This window comes from Protopterus annectens, chromosome 2.part0 (genome assembly GCF_019279795.1).
Source record: "Protopterus annectens isolate FY-2018-M chromosome 2.part0, PAN1.0, whole genome shotgun sequence".
NCBI classification, from domain to species: Eukaryota; Metazoa; Chordata; order Ceratodontiformes; family Protopteridae; genus Protopterus; species Protopterus annectens.
In genome coordinates, this window is record NC_056728.1 from 1,343,245,714 (window position 1) to 1,343,268,596 (window position 22,883).

At 38.8% G+C, this 22,883-nt stretch overlaps 1 protein-coding gene across 1 annotated transcript in view; it reads right to left on the reverse strand.

Annotated features, from left to right (window-relative positions):
• NPHP3 (nephrocystin 3) overlaps positions 1–22,883 on the reverse strand; it is a gene marked incomplete at its 5' end in the record, with an annotated part of 1,580,737 nt that overhangs the window by 912,345 nt on the left and 645,509 nt on the right. Inside the window, one exon of the mRNA XM_044060401.1 lies at positions 22,294–22,391. Coding sequence (XP_043916336.1) covers positions 22,294–22,391 — 98 coding nt within the window. The remainder of the gene's footprint in view (positions 1–22,293; positions 22,392–22,883) is intronic.

Below are 22,883 nucleotides of genomic sequence, written 5' to 3' on the forward strand. Positions count from 1 at the left end.
CCCACCTATTTCACACTTCCATCTCAATCTTTTCCTCCTGATAGCTACATGTATATCTGCACCCCTGTGCTTCCAGCCTCATACTACTATATACCCCCTATCCTACACTTATCCCATAAACTTCCTTATCCTCCTTTCCAGCTCACTATTTACTCTGCCATATCTACTATCTCACCATCACACTGTACCTTCCACTTTCTCCATCTGCCACATATCTGCCTCCCACCTTACATCCATCCCATGCTCTTCCTTTCTCTCTAACACACTAACACCTTTGATAGAAGTTAATATGCTAACAGTTGATGTGCATTAGAAATTACTATAGCTGAGGTGCATAATCTCTGCTACACATATGCCGTTGACAATTGCTTTGTAAATATTTTCTATGTATCAACGTTGTTCATTTGTATTTTGTCTATTGTATGCAATTTTGCTTTGCTATGTATATTGTAGAGCTTTTCTCCCTGGGCCTCCGCTGAAAATGGGCTCTTCTTAGGCCCAGTAGACTTTTCCAGTCAACAAATGCAATAAATAAATAAAATAAATCATCCAGGGATGCTTCTAAGTGTGTTATTCTGGACTGATGCTGCTGTTTAAGTTCCTTGAGAGAATCTGTTTGTTTCTGAAATTTTTCCTTGAGGTTTTGTAAATTCTCCTTAAAATCATCCATTTTTAGTGAGAGTTCTTGTAGAGCAGATGTCACAAGCTGCATTTCTTTTTTTAAAGCCATGTCAGAATGAGAAGTGCTCATCTCCACAAATGACATTCTCCTTTATAGATTGACAGGAAAAAACTTTCCCAAGTTCACCAAAGTTACTAATAATATAGTTTATACTTTCATCTATCAATTCTACATATTTTTGCTAAAATAAAATGTTATTTCCTGTTTTTTATATTAGTTTCATGGAGCACTGAAAAACTGCTGCTATCAGTTGGCCATCTTGGCTCTGCCCCCTTTAAGTGACTTTTTGTGGTGAAAAAGGATGGCTGTGCAGACAGCAGGGACAAGGCTTCCTACTTTTCTTTCTCGAGGTGACTGGAATTGGATCGAAACTACAAACTCCTGCAGCTTGTCAAACAACAGTATGGAATCTGCGGTTCTGGATGAAATGGCTCTGGAGACGTAAGGAGGACTTATTTTGTGCTTACCAGTGAAGAAATCTAAAATGCACAGTAAGTCAACGACGGCTATTTTAGCTTGTGGTAAAAGATTTTAGTGAATTCTACCTTGTGATCTTTTTTTAACTTGCTAGTAAAGAGTGGTTGCCATTTTGTCATCTGTTTACTATGTATTTATGGTGTGCAGGAAGCCCATTTTTTAAGCTCAATATATATTGTAACTGGTGTACCTAATGAGTGTTTGCTAGGTAACCGCAGAACCATTGGAGGTGAAACTGATTACACTTGGAATAACCATAGACTATTACTGTGAATTTTGTCTGGATTTTTTTTTCTGAATTTAAACCACAAACTTTTATGAGGGTGCATTCAGTATCTGCACATCAGTGAAATTAGGACGCATACACTTATTTCATTACTTTCTCTGAAGTGGCAGCACTAGGACCCAAAGAAAACTTTGTTAAGTTAAAATTAAGTTACAGTGATTCAAGGTGGCATAGTTTACAGAAATGTACATTTTATAAAACATAGGGATACCAGCCAAGAATGCAGAGTTGGCAGATGTAATTGTGGCTACCTGCTACTGTGTACCATGACAATTATGCCAGAATGGCAATTAATATGGAATGCTGTAAAAACGGGCATTAGAATTTACACCTTCGTGCCTTCCTTCACTGGTCTCTTCTTTTATCTAAAGTATGACTGACAAACTTAAAGCAATGGGGGGGGGGGGGACGAAAATGATCAAGCTGCATACTGCAATACACAATTTAATTGCCAAGTTATTAAAAGACTCAAGTGAAAATTGACGTTGCCGCAAAAGTATTACCGGTATTTTATGGCTAACTTCACAGAAGTGGCTTAAAAACAAGCACATATAGATTTCAAAATCCTGGTGGTGTGTCTGGTGAATGGTGACCATTAACCAAAAAAGGCTCCGTAAATATTTAAAGTGACTGATTCCATAGATGTCACTTAGACACTGACCTGAAAGAAAGGAAGCTAATACAACTGGCTTCACTCATTATCAAATTGTTTTGGCTGGACTTTACAACCCTGATTTCATTCCTAGGTGCTACATATATATGTATGTATTTATTTATTTTAGTATACTTTCTGTGAATCTTCTATCCATCCATCCTCTAGTTAAGTTAAAAGTTATACTCCTCTGTGCTTATTATTTGGTCTGATTTTGCAGTATCATGTGAGTGAAGTGTACAGCACAGAAAAAAAGAAAAACAAAAGAATGGAGTCAATCATTGCATTATTTTTTTTCCTTATATAATCCAATCAGAATCCAGCTAGTGTGTGTGTGTGTTTTTTTCTCTGCTGGGTGTTGGTTGTTGACAATTGTTGTAGTTGCGATGTTTTCCTTTAGATATTTTATTTATTAAGTTTAAGAGACATGTGGACTTATTGAGTTGACTATATTCTTGTTGTGTGTACAGTTGTATTACAATCGACATATTGATCAGCTTTAACTTCCTGAGTCAGATATGTGCATATGATTATTGATGTGTCAAAGAAACGACTGAATGTACATGTGATAAATTATAGGTCCCTAGTAACATATGCTTTTTAATGGGGGATATACCATTTGTTAGAATATGCTAAAAAGTTATGTGTAGAAGTCTAACCCTGCAATCCAATCCAAATGTGTCCCCTGGTAACATACACTTTTTAATGGGGGGAGTGCATTTGTTAGGGTTTTGATAAAAACTTATGTGGGTGGGTTATGTTAGTTATGGAATGTTTACTGTTAGTGTCGGTCTATGAGAGACATGGTCCCAGGGATGAATTTGCGATTTCTCCTCCAATGACCAATGTTATTTTTGAATTTGGTTGGGGAAGGGCTCTTTTTCGCATTGATGGGGAGACTATTCCACAACATGGGGACCTATGAGTCACTTTTCTGTCACACCAAAATGCTCTATTTATGTGGCAAGCCAAGTTCAGTTCCCTGGATCTAGTGTTGCTGATCTTTTTCCAGATGTGCAAAAGGTACATTAGGGCTGAATCTAAGGATGCTTTGTATGCCAAGCACATACCACCCCTGAAAAACTGGTAGGATCCTGAATCTAGTCATCATCATCTTCAGTCTAAGGTGATCTGTACATCCAGGAGTCTCTTGGTGAGGAACCTGTGTGGGCAATCTATTACATATGCCTGGTCAGTGATGGCTCTGATAAGGGACAAGTAGAGTGATACTATAACTTTCTTGAACCTGGATGCCAAATCCCTACTTATAAGTTGGATGACACAGAATGATTTTCTTACTACCTTGGCTACTTGTTGGTAAAAAGCCAATATTCTGTCTACATATGTTCCCAGATCTCTAACTACTGGGTGAGCTCTTAGAAGTGTTTTATCAGTAGTGTAATTACCTGTGTAGACATTTTCACAAAAGACACTATAATGAACTTCTTTGCACTGAGTTTTAATCCATGCCTTTGGCACCAGTTATTTGTCCGTGTTACACCTTCTTGCAGGATGTTAGTGTCACAGGGGAGTTTATGACTGCTCCCAATTTGTAGTCATCTATGAACTTTGTGAGCCACAGGCTCTTGACATTAGTCTTGACCTTGGATAGTAGATGCCAAACAGGAGTGGGGCCCAATATGGAGCCCTGTGGTACTGCACTGGTGACCTGCCTCTTGGTGGAGGTGATCTCACCAATCCTGACTTCTTGGGTTCTATGAGCCAGCTGGCAATCCAGTGAGTTGTGTAGGGATTTATGCCTAATGCAGTGAGCTTGTCCACAATACTAGAATACAGTATTGTATCGAATGCCTTAGCCAGGTCTAGGTAGGCAGTAGGCACCGTTTTCCCTTCATCCATTGCCTTGATTACCTTCTCAAAGAAGTCTACCAGGTATGCATGACTTTCTTTTGACAACACCTAAATGGGATGGTTCCAGTGTTTGTAGGTTGCCAATGTCTTTTTGGATCATTTCCATGATAATTCATTCCATGGCTTTGCATATTAGACTAGTCAGACTAATGGGTCTGCTTTTTATGGGGTTGCTTGATGGTCTACCCTTGTGAAGGGAGATAACCAGTGCCATCTTCCATTCTCTTTGTATGTAGCCTTTCTTGAGGCTGTAGTTGAAAAGTGACTCAAATGATCCTGATATTCAGATAATTTAGTGGGCAACCTGGGATATTGTCGGGCCCCAATGAGGCTTTGTTTTAGCCTTCGTGAGTGCCACTATGACCTGCTGCATGATGATAGTTAGGGGGAGGTTTTGCTGACAGAGGGGGAGTGGGGGGCTAATGCCCGAGATGAATTTGTTGACCAGCAGATTCACCATTTCATTCTGCTCAGTGAAAGTGTTACCATTTACTATCAGTTTTACACAATGTTGCAGGTTATCGTTCAGATTTCAGACATAGCTGTAAGAGGCCTTGTGGCTGTCTTTAACCTGGGAAGCTATCTTGAGTCATAACTGGTCTTGCTAGATTTAATTAGTCCTCAGAATTTCCTATTTACTTTAATTAGAAACATGTCGTCATTGTGAGAGTTCTTCTTTCTAACTCTGGGCATGACTGTTTTTTCTTTTGTTATACACCCTGTTAAGATTTGGATTACACCAGAGGGGTTTGTTTTTGGCTTACTTACAGTAGGTACAGCAACCTCTATACAGTCATTTGCATGTTTGTACAAAGCTTTGTGTGAATAATTCTGCATAGGCTGTTGTGAACCCTAGGTTAGGCAGGGCACTGAATTCTGACAAACTGTCACTTAATAGAATGTAGTCTGATTCAGAATAGTTTAGAACTGTAGCAGTTTTTGCTGTGTTTTCTAGGTTGATTTTTTTTATTTTGAATGAGGCAGCTTTGTGATCTAACCTCACCAATGAGGCTTTGAGACGAGAATGCAGCACTCTCTCACATTAGTTAGAATTAAGTCTAGTATGTTTGAACCTCTAGCTGAAGTGCACACTAACTGATCATTAATGCTGTTTGTCTTTCAGCTTTTCCTGGTTAGGGATTGCCACAGTAGAACTCCGGTCCGCTAATGATTGGCAGTGGATTTTTTTACAGTGCTAAGTTGCCAGCCAGACGCCCAACCTTCAAAGAAGGCACACCCATTCATGCACGCACCTACCTGCATGTCTTACCACTGGGAGGGCATGTAGACTCCACACAGAAGGTGCTCCAGCCGAGAATCGAATGGGAGAACCTCTTGCTGTGAGGCGACAACGCTAACCGTTGTGCCACTGCGGCCTCTACTAACTGATCATTAATAAAGTCCAGGAAATGTGCCTGCAGTTTGGAGGCAGTGTACATTTCCCAGCCTACACAGGGGTAGGTAAAGTCTCCCATGAATAAAGTGTTTTGTTGCCTGAAGAGTGCCTCCTGTAGTCTACATAAGAGTTGTGGGATTCTTGTGACATAGATGATTATCAAGTCTGGGACTATCTAAGGTTATCTGCTTGTGGAGGAACTCCAGGCCATCATCCTGTTTAACCAACATTGAAGAATACTTGCTACTAATGTATACAGAGACACCTCCACCTTTTGCCCCTGTCTATTGTGGCTGACGGGCTGAATGTGTGGGATGGCACTGTATCTTTGCAGTGACAGAGTACATTCTGTGGCTTTAGGCCATGTCTCTGCAATGACACAAATGTCTGCATTCTCCACAGAGCTTGTAGGTTGTGACATTTCTTGTTAAGGTTCATAGCACTGAGGAGTAAAACATTTTAAGTTCCTTCGGATTTTATTTGCCATGTCAGTAGGTTTGTCACTTTAGCATTTCATAAATAATGCTCTAAGGGGGGTGCATAAAGTTTTAGCCAAATATAGGAGGCCCGGGGGGGGGGGCAGGGGCAGACCATCTTTGTCAAACCAGTGCGGTCTCTTGGCCATGTCCTCCCAGGCTAACATATCAAATTCCCCTGGATTGACTCCAGAAACTAACTCAATTGTTAAAGGCAATCATTTTTTGTTCATACTGAGGCTTTATCCTTGGTAAAGTTAGAATGTTGCTCAAGGAACGTACCAGTGTGAGACACATTCAGGGATGTCCATAATGTTTCTCTCTTCATGTAGCCCAGACAGGTACATCTTAGGTAATTTATGCTGACACGTACTATGAAAGAATAATATTGGTACCTGTGGTTCAATGACATGAGTGCATGCGTAACTTGGTGGATCCGGGTTCCAGATAAGCAGCTGACCACAATTTTCTCCTTGTACAGGTTTGTGAGTGGGACAATTATGTGTCTTATATGGAGTCCCCTATGACAAGATACCTGGGTAAACTGTTTGCTTCCCTTATGGGCTGTATATATTTGGGGCTTAAATTGTAGGGTTTAGGCTTATGTGTGATGCTTGCTGTTGCTTTTGGTGTATGGTTTAGAGATTGCCATTTGCAAACATAGAAAGTCTTGGATGATTGCAGAGATTGCTTTTTTATTGCTTTAGCATATGTGTCTGTGACACTGTGTAGTGGATGTAATGCATGTGTTATTTACTTATTTTACATTTGTTGACCGGGAGAGTACAACTGGATTACAAGTCCATTTTCAGTGGAGGCCGGGGGGAGAAAAGCTCCAAGAGAACAATTGTTTTACAAAACATAGTTTTAAGGACAGACTTTTGACATACAACTTCCATAGAAGAGACTTTGACATACATATTAACTAACAGATAGGATACATTCGTTCTCTACAATATAATATTAAATTTTAGAAGATATTCCTATGTTTACGATTCCTGTGATAGATTTATTATCAGAGTAAAAGCAGACAGATGTAGAATAAGCCTCCGAGAGAGCAGATGATGCTTTCTATAGTTGAGAAGGATAACAAATTGATTCACTATATGTCTTCGCCTGGTTTTAGTTGAGAAGGATAACAAATTGATTTATAATACGTCTTCTCCCGGTTTTAGTTGCTTATGGAGAGCTCAACATTGCTGGGGTAGTTTTCCCTAACTCCTGGAGTGATGGGATGATCAGTAGATTAACGATCCTAAGTGGGTACAATACTATGATTGGTTGGCTTAGCAGAGTTACTTAAGTTAGGTGAAGTGTTCTAATGAGACATTAGCCAGGGGGGATACAGGAGCACAGTCGATTATTCAAAAAGTGAGTTTTAATAAGTTTCTTGAACTGTGATGGGGATTTGTTGTCAGTTATATGGGTAGGACGGGAGTTCCAGGTTTTTGCTACACAAAGGCTATAGACAGACTTACCAGCTTCATTGTTGTATTTGGCTAATTTGAGGAGGTTTTGTGTGCTAGACCTCAAGGGCCTGGCAGTTGTATAGGGTTGCAAAAGATTATGTAGGGCTGGGGTGTTTTCAGAGTTATGTATTATTTTGTGGGCTAGTGAAAGTTGATTGAGAAGTAGTAGTAGTGATAGTTCTAGCCATTTGAGTTTTTTTAGGCATTCACAGTGATGTGTTCTGAGAGTAGAGGTTATAGCGAATTTGGCTATCTCATTATAACAATGATCAAGTTTGTTTAAGTCGGACTTGCTGAGATTTGTAAGCACGGGGAGGCATAAAGTAGGGTGGATAGTAGGTGAGTCCTTGTTATTATAGTTTTGGAGTGGTCAGTGAGGAATTTTTTACTGCGATACAGTAGGCCAAGTTTTTTATGTACTTTTTTATGGTTATAGAAATATGTAGGTCAAATCTAAGTTGATTATTTCAACCCCCAAGAGTTTGGTATGATTTGTGGGGGTGATTGTGGTCTTGTTAAAGGAAGAGATGAAGAAAGAATCAGTGGGAGGTGTGGCTCTGTGGGAACTAAAGAGTACTAGCTTTGTTTTACTTGGGTTCAGAATGAGCTTTTGGTTTGTAATCCAAGTTTCTGCTAGGGAAAAGCATTCTTGTGTTAGGGAGTGAAGGATATCCATTGATTTGGCTGCGCATATTATGGTGGTATCATCTGCATATTGCAGTATTGAGGCTTTAGGAATACTGTTTAGGAGCTGACTGGTGAAGAGGGTAAAAAGAAATGGCCCCAGGATGGAGCCTTGGGGTACTCCTAGGGAGACTGGTAGAAAGGGGGAGAGTTGGTTTTGCCACATAACAGCTTGTTTCCTTCCATCTAGGTAGTTTTTGAACCAGGAGATGGCAAGGATGGTAAGGTTTAGAGTTGCTAGTGAAAGAAGGAGTTTATTGTGGTTAACCATATTGAATGCTTTGGACAAGTCAAGGAAGGTGTCAGATACAAGGAGTCCGTTGTTTCTGTGAGTATTGACAATGTTGGTGAATTCTGTTAGTGCAGTGGACGTGCTATGGAAGGGTCTAAAGCCATCTTGTTGTGTTGCTATTAGATTATTTTCTAGGAGATATTTCATTAGTTGCTTGTGTATTACCTTCTCGAAAATTTTAAATAAAGGGGATAGTATGGCTATAGGGCAGTAGTTATGGAGTTCCAGGGAGATCAAGGCAGTGCGGTCTCTTGGTGTTCTTGACAGCCTCGTTTGTATAAAAGATTTTTGCCACCAAGAAAATTGTTTATGTACGTTTCACATATTGTCTTGGTTTCCTTAAGGATTAAAAGGTTGCTTGTGAATATTAGATAATTGCTACAAATGTTTACAGATGACATCACAGTTATGTGGATTACAAACAAGCAAGGTGGAACCAGACCATACCCTTGATGCAGACTAGCCATGAATATAGTTGTTTCCACACAGTCACACTCTACAGACATCTTATATCCCAACATAGCACAATTGTGTCTCAGTCAAGCTGAGCAGGAGCAGGACAGATCCTTACTAATAGAAATTGAATCAGAGGGCCTAAATAAAGATTTGATCCCTTTGTGTGGATCTCCTTAAACAGATCTCTTGTCTTTGCTCAAAACAAACCATTACCAGTGTTTTGCTCCAGGACTCCTTGCAAGAAGGCCTGGAAGACAGATGATTTTTTTTTTCTTTTCCTTGGACAAGAAAGTTCCTGCAAGCTTTTCCACCTTTTTCAGTAATATACAGGGTAGTTCTGAAGATTCAGAAGGACTCTCCAAAGATCCTTGTGATGAACTTCTGGCCCAGGCAGTAGTAGTTCTCCCTACTTCTGGAATTGGCCAGGGCCAGTTACCAAAAGCTTCCTTACAGACTGGATTTACCATCACAGCATTGAGAGTGCTTGATACATCTAGAACCAAACAACTGCAGCTGACCACCTGGATGACAGGGTTTCAATAGATTTTAGGCACTTTTTTTCTGAGGATGTATAGCAGGTAATAAATGAGGCAGGAAAATGTGCTACTAGGAAAAACAGTTGTTAGCCAATGGAAAATATTTTCTAGTTGTTGCCAACAAAATAACCAGAACCCTAAACATTTCTCTATTTTTTCAATATTTGTTTGAGTTACTTTCCTGTGGCCTGTCTTGCTCTTCAAACCATTTCAGCATTTCCGCCCCTGTATCCCCATCTTTCAATGCACTCTCAAGTTAAGCTGTTTTTGTTAGGGTATTGCAAATGAAGCCTAACAGAAAACTAGTGGCTCCTATATGGGATCTTAATTTTATTTAAGAGAAGCTAACACTTACTCCATTTGCACCAGCTCATCTGGCTGACTTGAGGCTCTTAACATGTAAAACAGTATCATCTCTTGCCTTGACAACTACAAGGAGAATATCGGAGTTGCAAACTCTTAAGGTGCATCAACCTTATTTTCCACAGAAACAGGATTTCTTTAAGAACTAATCTTTCATTTATGCCTAAAATAGTATCCACGTTTACTTTAAGCCAAGCTATACATCTCCCAGTCTTCTTCCAGAACCTAAAAATGAGGGAGAAAGTATACTGTATTCATTGGATGCCCACAGACAAGTCAAGCACTATCCAGAACAGTGTCATTCAGTACTTTTTATAAGCTGTTCATTTCTTTGGATGGTAATAAAAAAAGGACAGCATCAAAAGAGACAATTTACAAATGATTGTCACAGGCTACTGCATTTTGTTAAACTCACCACAACTAAACTATCTAAGACAGGATCAAGGCTCATTCTACCAGGACCTTGTCTTCATATGTGGCTTTTTGGAAAGCGTTGAATTCTAAAAATATTCTAGAAGCAGCAACTTGGTTCTGTGAGCACACTTTTGCAAAGCAATACAAACTAGATTCCATCTCCAGGTCTAGGACAGACTTTGCTAGGAAAATTCTACAGGAAATTCTGGGCCCTCATCCCCCTCTCATTCTTGCTAATCTGTGGTAATCTATGAATGTAGGTTAGGCAATGGCAGCAGTGATCCTAATGATGGACATAGTACAGTTGTGTAAGTAAACAAAATTAACTTATTTATGTTTTGCATTTGTTTAACTTACCATAACAGTACACGTGCACATGATCACTGCTGCTGTAGCAGTTCCTCTCTCCACCCCCTTACTTCTGGATATTTTTTATGCCATGGTGTAGACGACTAGTTTTATTTTCCTAGCACTATCCATCCTTTTCAGGGCTTTAACATCCCTGACTCTGTTGGCATGAAAATTCTGAAGGGCTTTGCATCCAAACCTATCCTTTAATCAGCCCAGCTCAAGCTGGCTGCCAGTTTGGGTACGTGTAAGGTGCTCTGAAGATTTGGAAACTGGCCAGCAGTTAGCAGGATATAAACCATATAGCTAAGACTACTGCAGCAGTGATCATTCAAGCATCTATTGTTATGGTAAGTTTACTTACACAACTGTACTTTCAGTATTACCAAGATCAGGGCAAAAATATTTAATTCCTTACTACTGATGAGGGTTGAGAAGATACAGCTAACTTGTTAGTGTATTAAAAAAAATTAAACTGGGAGATAATGCTTTTCTTTGACAAGTTGGATCCTTTTAGAATGCTAGACATTTCTCATCCTCTACATGTTCAACTGAGATTATGCTGTTTACCTGCTATACATTGCAATTCAAAGGAAAGAAATCGGATAGCTGTAGGGGCCATGTCTAGCTGTGGCATAACTACCAGCCCATTACTTTTTTGTCATAACTCTTCCATTTTCTAAATCCTGGGACATTCACTTAGTCCTGAGACCAGGTGACTGCAGTCTCCTTTCAGAAGGTAAGACTGACGTTTTCTGTAGAGCCTCTCCCTTTTTATCATAACCAATCAGGTTAATTGTTATTCATTGCCTTCACACTCTATGCTGACTGTAGTCATTCACATGCCTAAGTTACTTTCTGAATGAATGAGGTTTCATTCCTTCCCCTCAGAGTAAGCAATTCACTGTCCTCTTTTAATCACATGAAATGCATTCACAGAGAAGGTGTCACGCCTGCACTTTGATGTTGCTTCACTTCACTGTTTAACAGTTTTACATTTCAATTTGAATCCCAAAAGTACACATATTTTCCTTAATTGTTGACACCTCCCAGGAAGATGATCAAAGAACACATGCATTATGTAACCTCAAACTAGTAATTCTGAAATTTTACCACCTGGCTACCAAGCACTCAGGTCCGATCGCCTAAACAAAAAAGGTGGTGGTGTAGCCTTAGTCTACAACTGCCTGCTAAATCTTAGCCCATACCAAAATTCCATTCCCAACTTTAACAATGCAGAACTAGTCATAGGAATCCTCAAAATAAACAACTTCAAAAGTATCTGTATTATAACCATCTATATCCCTCCTGGAGACAACTCCTCCACCCTAGAGAATATTCTCTGTTGGGCCTCAAACAATATTAAACAGGAAACTTTCATTCTAGGTGATGTAAATATTGATTGGAATAATATTAATAACAATACTCCCTTCAGTCTATCAATCTTTATAATTTTACTCAACTAATAAACAACATTACCAGACCTAACAAAACCAACCCTCCAGGGTCCATCTTGGACTGGATCCTAGTCAGCCACCCTAATAATATCTCCAACTCAGGTACCTTACCTGACTCATTAAGTGATCATCTCCCAGCCTTTATTAACCGTAAACCCAACAGCTCCCACACCAACAACAATATGTCTACTCGCAACCTAACTAATTTTAATCCTTCTGTATTTTCAGAAACCCTTCAACTAACAAACTGGGATTCTCTAAACACTCTTCCCCTAGATGAAGCCCTTGAACTCTTTAATACTACCTTCCTTAAAATCCTAGATTCCCAAGCCCCTCCCGTACAAAAAGGATAAAGTTCAACTCTGCCCCTTGGCTAACTAAAGACACTAAAACTCTAATGCGACAAAGGGACAAAACATGGAAACTATACAACAAAAATAAAAACCCAGCCTCTTTACTGCAATTTAAGCAACTCCGTAATCTTGCTAAAAAACTTATTATAAAGGATAAGAAATCTTACTACGCAAACTTCAGTCCTCCCTCACAAATAATCCCAAAAAATTCTGGAATTCCATCAATTCTCTCTTACATCCAGGTACAAAATCCAATCCCTGTCCAGACAATAATAAGACTGACACTGAAATAGCTACTCTCTTTAACTCGTTTTTTACTGGCTCAATAGCTGAACTGACTAAATCCTTCTCCTCTTCCACCCCTACCCCTAACCCAAAGCATCCTTCTACACCCATCCCTCACTCCAACTCTTATAACCCACCTCCCACTTTCATTCTACATCCCGTGTCTACCACCAGTATCAAACATCTTCTTCAGAACTCAAACCATGCTCCAATGCCCTGACAACATTCCATCACTCTTTCTCAAGCTTGCAGCTAATGGCATTGCCATACCTATCAGCATTCTCATCAATAGATCCATCCAAGAATCTTATGTTCCCAAACTTTGGAGAGCTGCCCACATTCTGCCCCTCCATAAAGGAGGCAAAATAATACCATCTCTAACTTCCGCCTAATAGCAATTCTTTCCCCAATCTCAAAAATTCTTGAAAATGCATATACCAGCAACTCATGCCGTACCTTCTCGATAACCATCTCCTCTCTCCTCACAACATGGGTTTCGCCTGGCCACAGTACCATAACCGCTCTTCATTCCTTCCTAGAAATTGTCAACCAAGCCCGTGACTCTGGAAAAATTGTCTCCTCTGTTCTTCTCGACCTTTCTAAGGCCTTGACACTATATCCCACACTCTCCTTCTCAACCACCTCTCTAACCTCAATCTCTCCCACAACTCTCTTTCTTGGTTCAGAAGTTATCTCTCTGATAGATCCCAAGCTGTGAAATGGAAAACTGGTACCTCAAAATTCCTACCTACCCCTACCGGAGTCCCTCAGGGTTCTATTCTCGGGCCTTTGCTCTTTAACATCTTTATCAATGATCTCCACTCTTCTATTCCTCTTGCTCAAATAGTACAATACGCAGATGACTCCACTGTTATCTGCTCTGCTTCTAACCTTCCCGAGCTCCAAGCCAAAACCCAATTGGCCTTCACAACCATAGAAAATTGGATGCTTCAAAATCATCTTTCCCTCAATGCCAATAAATCCCACATCATTCTCTTCTCCCTTCAAAAGCTCTGACTCCTGATAAGTCATCCTTCATAATTTCCAGCCTCTCCCAGTCCTCTATAGAAGTTGTTAGTAGTGCTAAATTACTCCGAGTAACCATTGATGAACACTTGAAATTTAATATTCATATTCAACTTAACATAAAGAAAACTCATCAGAAGCTCGGTATGCTTTATAGAAATGCAAACTTTCTTACTCCATCTTCAAGACAAACTCTCGCCACTACCTTCCTTCTCCCTTCTCTGCTGTATGGTGCTCCTCTTCTATCCAATCTCTCCTCTTCTATCTCCACAAAACTTGAAAGTTGCTACTACAAAATTGCCAAATTCGCTACTAACTCCGCTCATTCTACACACCACTGCATCTGCCTCCGTAGTCTTCAATGGCTAGAACTCCCTAATCAACTCAATTTCCTCCAACTTACTACTGCACACAAATTAATCTTTAAACCCACTGCTTGCCCAGCATTATCTAATACCTTAACCATATACACTCCTCCAAGGCCCCTAAGATCTAGCCACCAAAATCTTATTTCAGTTTACAAACCCAAACGACCCCCTGGCCAACTCCTACTTTCCCATACTACAGCAAAAAATGGAACTCGCTTCCTTCCCTTCTAAGAGCCACTACAAGCTATGAACACTTTAAATCTCTTCTTCATTCTCACCTTTTCCAAAATTGGAAATGTAATTGTATACTTCCTACCTAGATCTCTATTTATCCTAGTTCCATTCCACCCCCCTGGTTCCCCTTCTTCTGACTCTCTCCTAGCTCCCTCTCTTCTACATTATCTCCTCCTTCCTCCCTGAATAAACCCTTTATTTTTCTTCAAGTGCTATGCTTACTCTCTCCTTAAATCTTTTGACTTTTTTCTTTTTTTTTTTTTCTCAAGGTGGTCTCCTGGACTCATCCATAATTTGAACATTTAGTATTCTGTTCTTTTTCTATCCTGTTCTTACTCCTCTCCTTTAATTTCTTTGCTTCTTATTCGTTTCTCCCATGCATCCCTGCTCTTGCATTCAAACTCTTTCTATAATTTCCTTTCCTTTCCCACTTTACTAACATTCACAGTTTCACTAATATATCTTTTTCTTATGTTTTGTGCCCAATGCTCCTCTTTCTTGTTTGGAATTTGTTAAAGTATTATGCTATTAGAACAGAGTGTGTTTTTGTATGTATTAGTTTAGATCTTTTCTGCTGTGTTTTTGTGTGTAATGTATTATCGTGGAGCTTTTCTCCCCGGGCCTCCACTGAAAACGGGCTTTCGGGCCCAGTGGACTTCCCCGGTTATCAAACTGGAAATAAATAAATAAATAAATAAATCCCAGAAATGTGTGAGTGGGGAGCCATGATTGGAAAACAGTCCAGGGCCCAAGGTACACTGCAACTGCCTTTGGCCAGATGCATTTTCAATGAATGCTTTATACTATGCATGGGTTCCCTCAAATTATCTATAGTGTAGGATCCCAGTTATTCTTATTTGGGAATAATATCTAATTATTTACCATGGGATGGGTAAGGTCGATCTATTATCAAATGGCAAAGGTTAATTCAAGCACTCAAAACTGTCTGCAATGGCAGCTAGCCATACTTATCTATGAACTTATATCTATTTTAATGCATTTTAAATGAATGTCAGTTTCATAAATATGAATTTCAAGGAGAGAGCAGTTTACTGTTGCCTCATGGTACATGCTTTCAAAGTGAGACGTTTGTTTTGTTTAGCAAATGACCATCAGTGCTTGTGTGCGCTTATGCATTTGTGCTTTAAAATATGAAATAAAGGTTTTAAAAGAAATCTAAATCTCTGAAATCATTCTAAAACTAAAGCAGAAAATAGTATTCACACTGACAGGTTTGAACAGTGTTTATGGTAACTGGACAGTCAACAAAATGGAATAGCTGTGTGTGTGTGGGGGGGAATTATTATGCCTAGAGTCCCATTTGACCATATCTCAGCTTTGGTTTCAGGGCCTCCTTCTAAGTGGGCTGAATCCAGAAGAATCACCAACATAACTCCCCTGTGTAGCATCCTTGCAAAATATCTGAATACCCTCAACCAGCTCCTCTTGATTCAAACAGCAGCAGCTCTACTCTGTAGGTTTTCTGGATTATCAGGATCCTCATATGCCTGTCAGAGAGTTAGCACAGCTACCCCATGGAACGACTCATTTCTACCATTTGTACTACAGATGCCAGTCTTGTTTTCACTAAGCACAGCTCCTGATCGAATATGGGGATAAGTACATACATTGACTGGTAAACTGGCTTCTTGCACAGACTCGGCTCCAGTAACAGAGTTGGTATCAAAGCTGTGAAAGCAGATTGTGCTGCACTAACAATCCTTGGCTCTATCAAAGTCCCCACATAGCTTGTAGTTAATTTAGCAAAATTATGAACCGCTATTTTCATAAGTCACTACTACTCCTTTTATCCCACATGGTTTCTGACCATGCAGTGGCTACACCATCGGCTTTCTTCTCACAGTCACACTGCAAATGTGACACACAGTTTCATTTTGAGGAGCACTAAACCTCTATATTTCACTATACTTAAAGTTTACCAAGGTATTTCATTCATAAAAATCCTATGAGTCATCTGATGCTAAGACATGATCTGTTCCTCTAAAAAGTTGCTACACAATGTATCTTCTAACAGACATCTGGACTAAAGACCCAACTGCCCGAGTGTTAAAACTAACTACTGTTGTTTATCTGATTCCATGCACATGATTTTTCCAAGCTAATATTTCTCATGGTTGTCTGAAATGTTGATCTTTCTTTAATACTCTACCTGTCTGTTCAACTGTGACTGATAATTACTTAAAACAGTCCTTTACAAATCATACTAAGTGAGAGAAGTAATCTAAACATATTTGCAGTTATTTATATTTTTAAGTCGTACTCTCCCCTTCCCCATGAAAAAAAGACTTCAAAGCATCGAAAACCTTAACCATCTCTTCAGAGAGATGCAAGATGCAAGTTTTCAACCTCATCTTCTAAATGCATCTTCTAGAATCTAGACAGTGTTATCAAGTACTCAGTAAATATAAAAATATGTGTACAGATTAGCAGATTACAGTGTGATGGAAAAGGAACACAAAAACTTCTAAGGCTCATAAAAATACATATGTCCTGAGAATATTACAGCCATGCCTTAATTTGGCAATACCTACCACTCCCCCAAAATCTTTAAAATATTTTATTTATTTATTTATTTTATTTTACATAGTCTAACTGGATATATGTCCATTTTCAGTGGAGGCATGCATGGTATTACAGTGAAACGGATTATAGCTGGTCTGGCGTACAGATGTGTGCATGTCTGCAAGCATTCCTGTATGACGTCTGTGGTGTAAAGGAGTGTGGAGCACATATGAACTGACACTTCCCTGCTTTGGGGAAAGCCATCTCAAGGCCAGTGGGCTGGATACAAATAGTGGGGGGTATGAGTTGACATTGTCAGTAGCTCACTCAGCCCTGTGGAAGTATGATCTGTAAGGTGTAACTGAGAACAGTGGAGCAAAGCCAGATGGACAATGCCTTGCTGACCAGCTGTGAGGAAGTCCATCACTAACATCTCTCTCTCATACTGGTTGACCAAGGCCTTACAGCATTGTTTGTAAAGAAGCTGGTACAGCTCCTGGCACTGTTTCAAGATATGAGTTTCATTAACACTGTAAATGCCTGAATGGCGTCAGGGTGGTGTAATGGGGGACAGAAGGGTAATAGTGTTTTGTGTCCAACCAGCATACCTCACAAGTGTACCTAATTTGGCCTTACACTTTTGCTCTGACATGGTGGAATCAAAATAATTTTTTCAATAAAATGGATGCCAGCTCATGCACTCATGTGTGATCTGAACCAAAGTAGTAGTACTGCTACTTAGAAAAGCTTTATTTATTTTTATTTTTTTTATTTTACATTTGTTGACCGGGCTAGTCCAACTGGATACATGTCCATTTTCAGTAGAGGCCCGGGGAGAAAAGCTCCAGAAAAAAAAAAGCACACAAAATTTAAAAGAAATGTAAGTCTACAAAAGGCATCAACATACAATATTACAACATTCAGATAAAGTTTACATAAAAAAAATTGTAAAATTGAAATAAATAGTCAAATATGGAAAATAGTACTCAAGACTCATAAGCATTAGTATTTAAGTAAAAAAGATAGGTTGGTTTATAGAGTGTAGAATATAGAGGTTTATAGGTAGGAATATAGTGGTTAAAGAGTGTAACAGTCAGTAAAGGATAGCAGTTAGTCAGGGTTGGTACAAGAGCATAACCAGTGGTTGGTGAGAAAAAGTTTTAGATTAGTTTTGAATTGTGGGAGAGAGGTCTGAGAAGTAAGATCATGTGGTAGTTGATTACATACTTTACCAACAGAGTTAGAGAACAAGGAGTCACCTGCTAGGTTTTTTGATAAGGTAGTATGAATCCACATTTTGTTTGAGTTTATAACTTTGATGTTTTGTCAATGAGTCGAGTTTGTAGCTGAAACGATAAGAGATGTGCTTGAAAAAATACAACTAAAAAAAAGGCTGCGTGAAGCTTTTGTAACAAAAAGTAGTGGCTGACATACGAGCCTAGGGAGGCTACTGTTAAGATTAAAAAAACTAAATTATTAGGTAAAGTTTGGCACTATGGTTCATGTTATATATAAGTAAATGTGCAAAAATAAGTATGTGGCCAGCCAGTAGCACTACACACTCCAAAGCAGATATTTCACTGAGTCCATTTGAGAAAATTGATATGTTGGACAAAAAAGTTGATTTGAGATTAGTGTTTTTTTTTTCTCCCAGTTTGCCTGGAATAGTGTTAAGTCAACAGTAAGGAGAAAAAAAGTCATTAGGGAACAGTTTTAGTGGCACACCAGGCTGTTATTTGTTGGATGTCTACTTTCATGCAGGGTTGATAATTAGCTGAACCTAGCCTAGCTGGAAATGTGAGACTCTGGCTCATAGAAGGAGGGGAGAAGGGAGGAGTAACTTGGTCAGGAACTGACAGTAACAAAACTGATCTTTGTAAAAAGTCTTTTTTTATCTCGGTAATTTGTTATCACTTTTCCAAGCTTCTGTCAGAAAATGTGTAGTACATCAGTAGGAACAACATTTGTAAAACTAAGTGCAGGACAGTCAATGACATTTGATCTACTGACTGTTAAACTTGGCAATATTTTTCAGGTTTTCCATTCAAAGCGAATGGAAGCCTGATCTGACAACAAAAGGTAGGGCTAATTGTTCTCACACTCAAGGTTGTCAAACTGCATTTTGGGGCAGATTTAGCCTATCAAGGGAAAATACTCTCATCAGGATGTCTACCCCCCATGAGGGGAGACAGGTGAAAAAATAAATAAATTTAAGAATGAATACTTTTTTGGATTTAAGCAGCTTTGGGAGGTGCAGAAAATCATGACTAGATAAATATATGTTTTTTCATCATTTACCCATAGTGGTCCTTTAAGAGAGGGGTAGAGAACTGAGAGAAGTGGGAACAGCAGCTGATACAACACCACAGTGCCCAAGTAAAATGGTGAAATGACAACAACTATGTCAGAATGAGCCTGATAAATGTATTTTGTGTTACTAATAATGATAAAACACATCTGCTATGCAAGAATGTTATGAAAAAAAAACAAAAGCTAAAAATAGTGATTAAATGAGAGCAGAGAATTTCACAGAAAATTAACAGATGGGATAGCCCTCATGGTCCTAACTTATTTTCATTTAACTGTGGTTTAGCCCGGGGACTAAACAGATATAGCAAGGAAATATTACAAGCAACTCTATCAGACAAATAATATAGGACAAACATTCAGTGAGTTTACTTACTGTCTGTAACTCACTTTGTACATGGCAAACTTAACAAGTTCAGTTGACTGACAACCACATGCCGTATAAAATGTTTAAAACAGTAATCTGCCTATACACACAGCTTGCTGATCACAACTGTCAAGACAAACAATGAAAAAAGGTGAAAAATACATACACACACATAAATAAAGCAAAGTACTTGCATGGAAAAACTCCACACCCACACTCCCTTAACATAACTATCCTAATGCCACAGCTGTGTGATTTTGGAGCCAATATAGTTAACAGGGGAGTTAAATAAAGGTGTGCAGGGATAAAGCTCCTAACATGGAAGGGAAAAGGAACTCGTACACTCCCTTTCAAAAACACTGTAGAACTGACATACTTTTGTTTACAGAATCAGGGTTTAATACTGAACTTTTTCTTAGGTGCAAGTTTTGATGAAAAAAAGTCTGATGACTTGGTGCTTAATGTACTCATTTACATATGGAAAATGTTATCTGAGCAAGAATTTAAGTATTTCTGACCAGTATTTTTTCTGATGGAATATCACATTAAATCAAATTGTTTCATTCACCTCTTAGCATGACTGAGGCTTAGAAACAGTACTAGACAGCTTAGATCTTTTTAGGATTTTGGCAGTGAAAGAAGTCATTCAGAGCTTTCTTTCTAACAATATACTCTAGGAGGGTGATGAAAAAATGTGATGCAACAGTACAAGTGAAGGACATTTAAATCCAAAAGTAACCTGAATACTACACAGGGCAATCAAATTAAAATATTAAATATTTTATTCAAATATCAAACACTTTTTTTGTATTCTACAGTTAAATTCAACTTAGATCTATTCCTAAGTGAACTTAAAGCATGCAATTGGTCCCCCTCCACTGAACTCTCCAACTATCGTCCCATAGCCCTACTCTCTCCTTTATCTAAGATCATGGAAAGCTGTATCCACAGGCAATTGCTTGACCACCTTCTCCACAATAACCTGCTTTCCAACTCCCAACATGGGTTTCAACCTTCCCATAGCACAACTACTGCCCTCCTTTCCTTTATTGACACTACCAATAACAACCGTAATCTTAACAAGCTCTCCTCTGCACTTTTCATAGACCTGTCCAAGGCTTTTGACATGGTAAATCACACTATACTCATAAACATTCTCAAATCTCTCTCTCTCAACCCACTAGCTATAAAATGGTTCCATTCCTACTTAAATAACAGACATCAAGCTGTGCTCTGGAACGCCGTTCTTTCTACCAATCTACCTGTTAATATTGGTGTTCCTCAAGGCTCCACACTGGGCCCTCTCCTGTTTTCGATATTCATCAATGACCTTCACCAAGTAGTTCCCCAAGCTACATGTATACAATACGCGGATGACTCCACACTTATATGCTCAGCCGCATCTGTATCAGAACTTCACTCCCTTTCTCAAGACGTATTTAACGCTGTAGAACTATGGTTTACAAAACGCTGCCTCCTATTAAACCCTAAAAAAACTAAACTTCTCCTTTTTACACCTACCAGTAAATCTCCCCCAATAGACCTTACTGTATCATCCAATGATGGTACACTCATATCCCAAGATCTAACTACCAAACTACTAGGTATCACCATAGACAATAACCTAAACTTTGATGCCATACCCATATCAACATTCTGAAAACTTCTAATAAAAAATAGGCTCTCTTTATCGGATCAAATCCTTCCTCACTCCTGCAACTAGAATAACTATTGCCCACACCCATCTAATCTCCACCCTTCTTTATGCCTCACCCATATTTACCAATCTGTCAAAAAATAACCTTAAGAAACTAGAAAACTCCTATAATAGCATAGCCAGATTTGCCACAGGTAACCCATACAGAACACACCACTGTATTAATCTAAAGCATCTAGGGTGGCTTGAACTACCACAGCAGCTGAAATTTAATCAAGTGGCCATCGTCCACAAAATACTTTATCAAGCTGCCAAAACACCCATCCTATCTAACCTTATTCACCCCTATGATAACCTGAAATCCCTAAGATCTTCACAAAAATTTCTTGTATATGTCAATAAATCAAACAATAGAGCTGGAGACTCTTTTTTCTAATTCTATTGGAAAAACCTGGAACCTACTTCCCTCTGAACTTACCACAGTTCCCTCTATTACTCTGTTTAAAAATAAACTTAAACTCTTCCTGAAAACACATTGGATGTGCCCCTGTTCTAAACCTGACTGACCAACTTATCCCTTATAACTTGAATCAACCTACCTTCTCATCTCTGAAACTATTTCATCTTAACTACTACTATGCTTCTCATCTCTGAAACTATTTCATCTTAACTACTACTATGCTTCTCATCTCTGAAATTATTTCATATTAACTACTACTGTGCTTCCCCCCTTTCATAGTCTTACTTATTACTTGATTCTCTAAAACATGTCACATATTACTTCTAGATGTGTTACCTGCTTCTCCATTTCACTCTCCTTTATCTTCCCTTCTTATCTACATCTGTACTATATTTTCTTTTCTTGGCTATTATTCTTTAACAATTAAATGCAACTTCATTTAATTATACTAAGTCTAGTCAAATACGTGTAGCCTTCTTTATATGTACTTTATAAATTTGCAACCTCGTATTATTTCTCTTTTCTTTACAGAAAATGTAATTGCATTCTAAATATGTATTTCTGTAGATGTGAACTTTATTTGAAATGTGTGGAGCTTTTCTCCCCGGGCCTCTACTGAAAATGGACATATATTCAGCTAGACTAGCCCGGTCAACAAATGTAAAATAAATAAAAAAATAAATAAAATAAAATAAATAATAGTGGTGGTTTAAGTGTAACCATCATAAATTATCAAAAATCTGAAAATTGGATTCAAACAGACCTACAAGACTAAAGTGTAAAGATAATATTGTATGATATACACCTTTATAAAATGTGGTAAACTGTTCCAAATGAATGTAACAAAGATTACCTCCAAGGTTGTGGACATGTTTCCACATTTACTGAGACAATTACTCTGACATTCACAGGCAGTGGGTCAATCAGCCACTTCATGTGTCTTTCAGCATGCTAGAAACACAGAAGAAAATGCATTATCAGTAAGACTGATGTAACTACATCCAATTATGCTGCTGTTTTAGAAGTATGACAGTACAGATGCAAAAGTTCCACTTACCTGTCTGCAACACTAGATGTTCTTTGAACACACTGCCTTAATAGAGTTGGCACCTTTCTATGTGGAGAAAACGACCAAAGCCACACACCCCTGCATTTCCTACAACCCTGAATCTCTCTGCCCATTATCCCTCCCACCCCCCCTCATCCATTTTATGATATAAATGCTTACGTCATCTCTAGGTGGAATGCCTTCCTTTACCTTTACACCTTTGTTTTAACAAGTCCCAGTTTAATGCGTTTCAGCTGAACAGTATTCCATAGCAGCCTTTTTTTTTTTCCAAACTCGGGCATTCTGTTTGTGTAGATACACAGAACAACGGAGTTTGCACAGTACTTTCTGGACTACCAGGCCAACATTCTGATTTCTGGGTAGTTTGGAAAAAT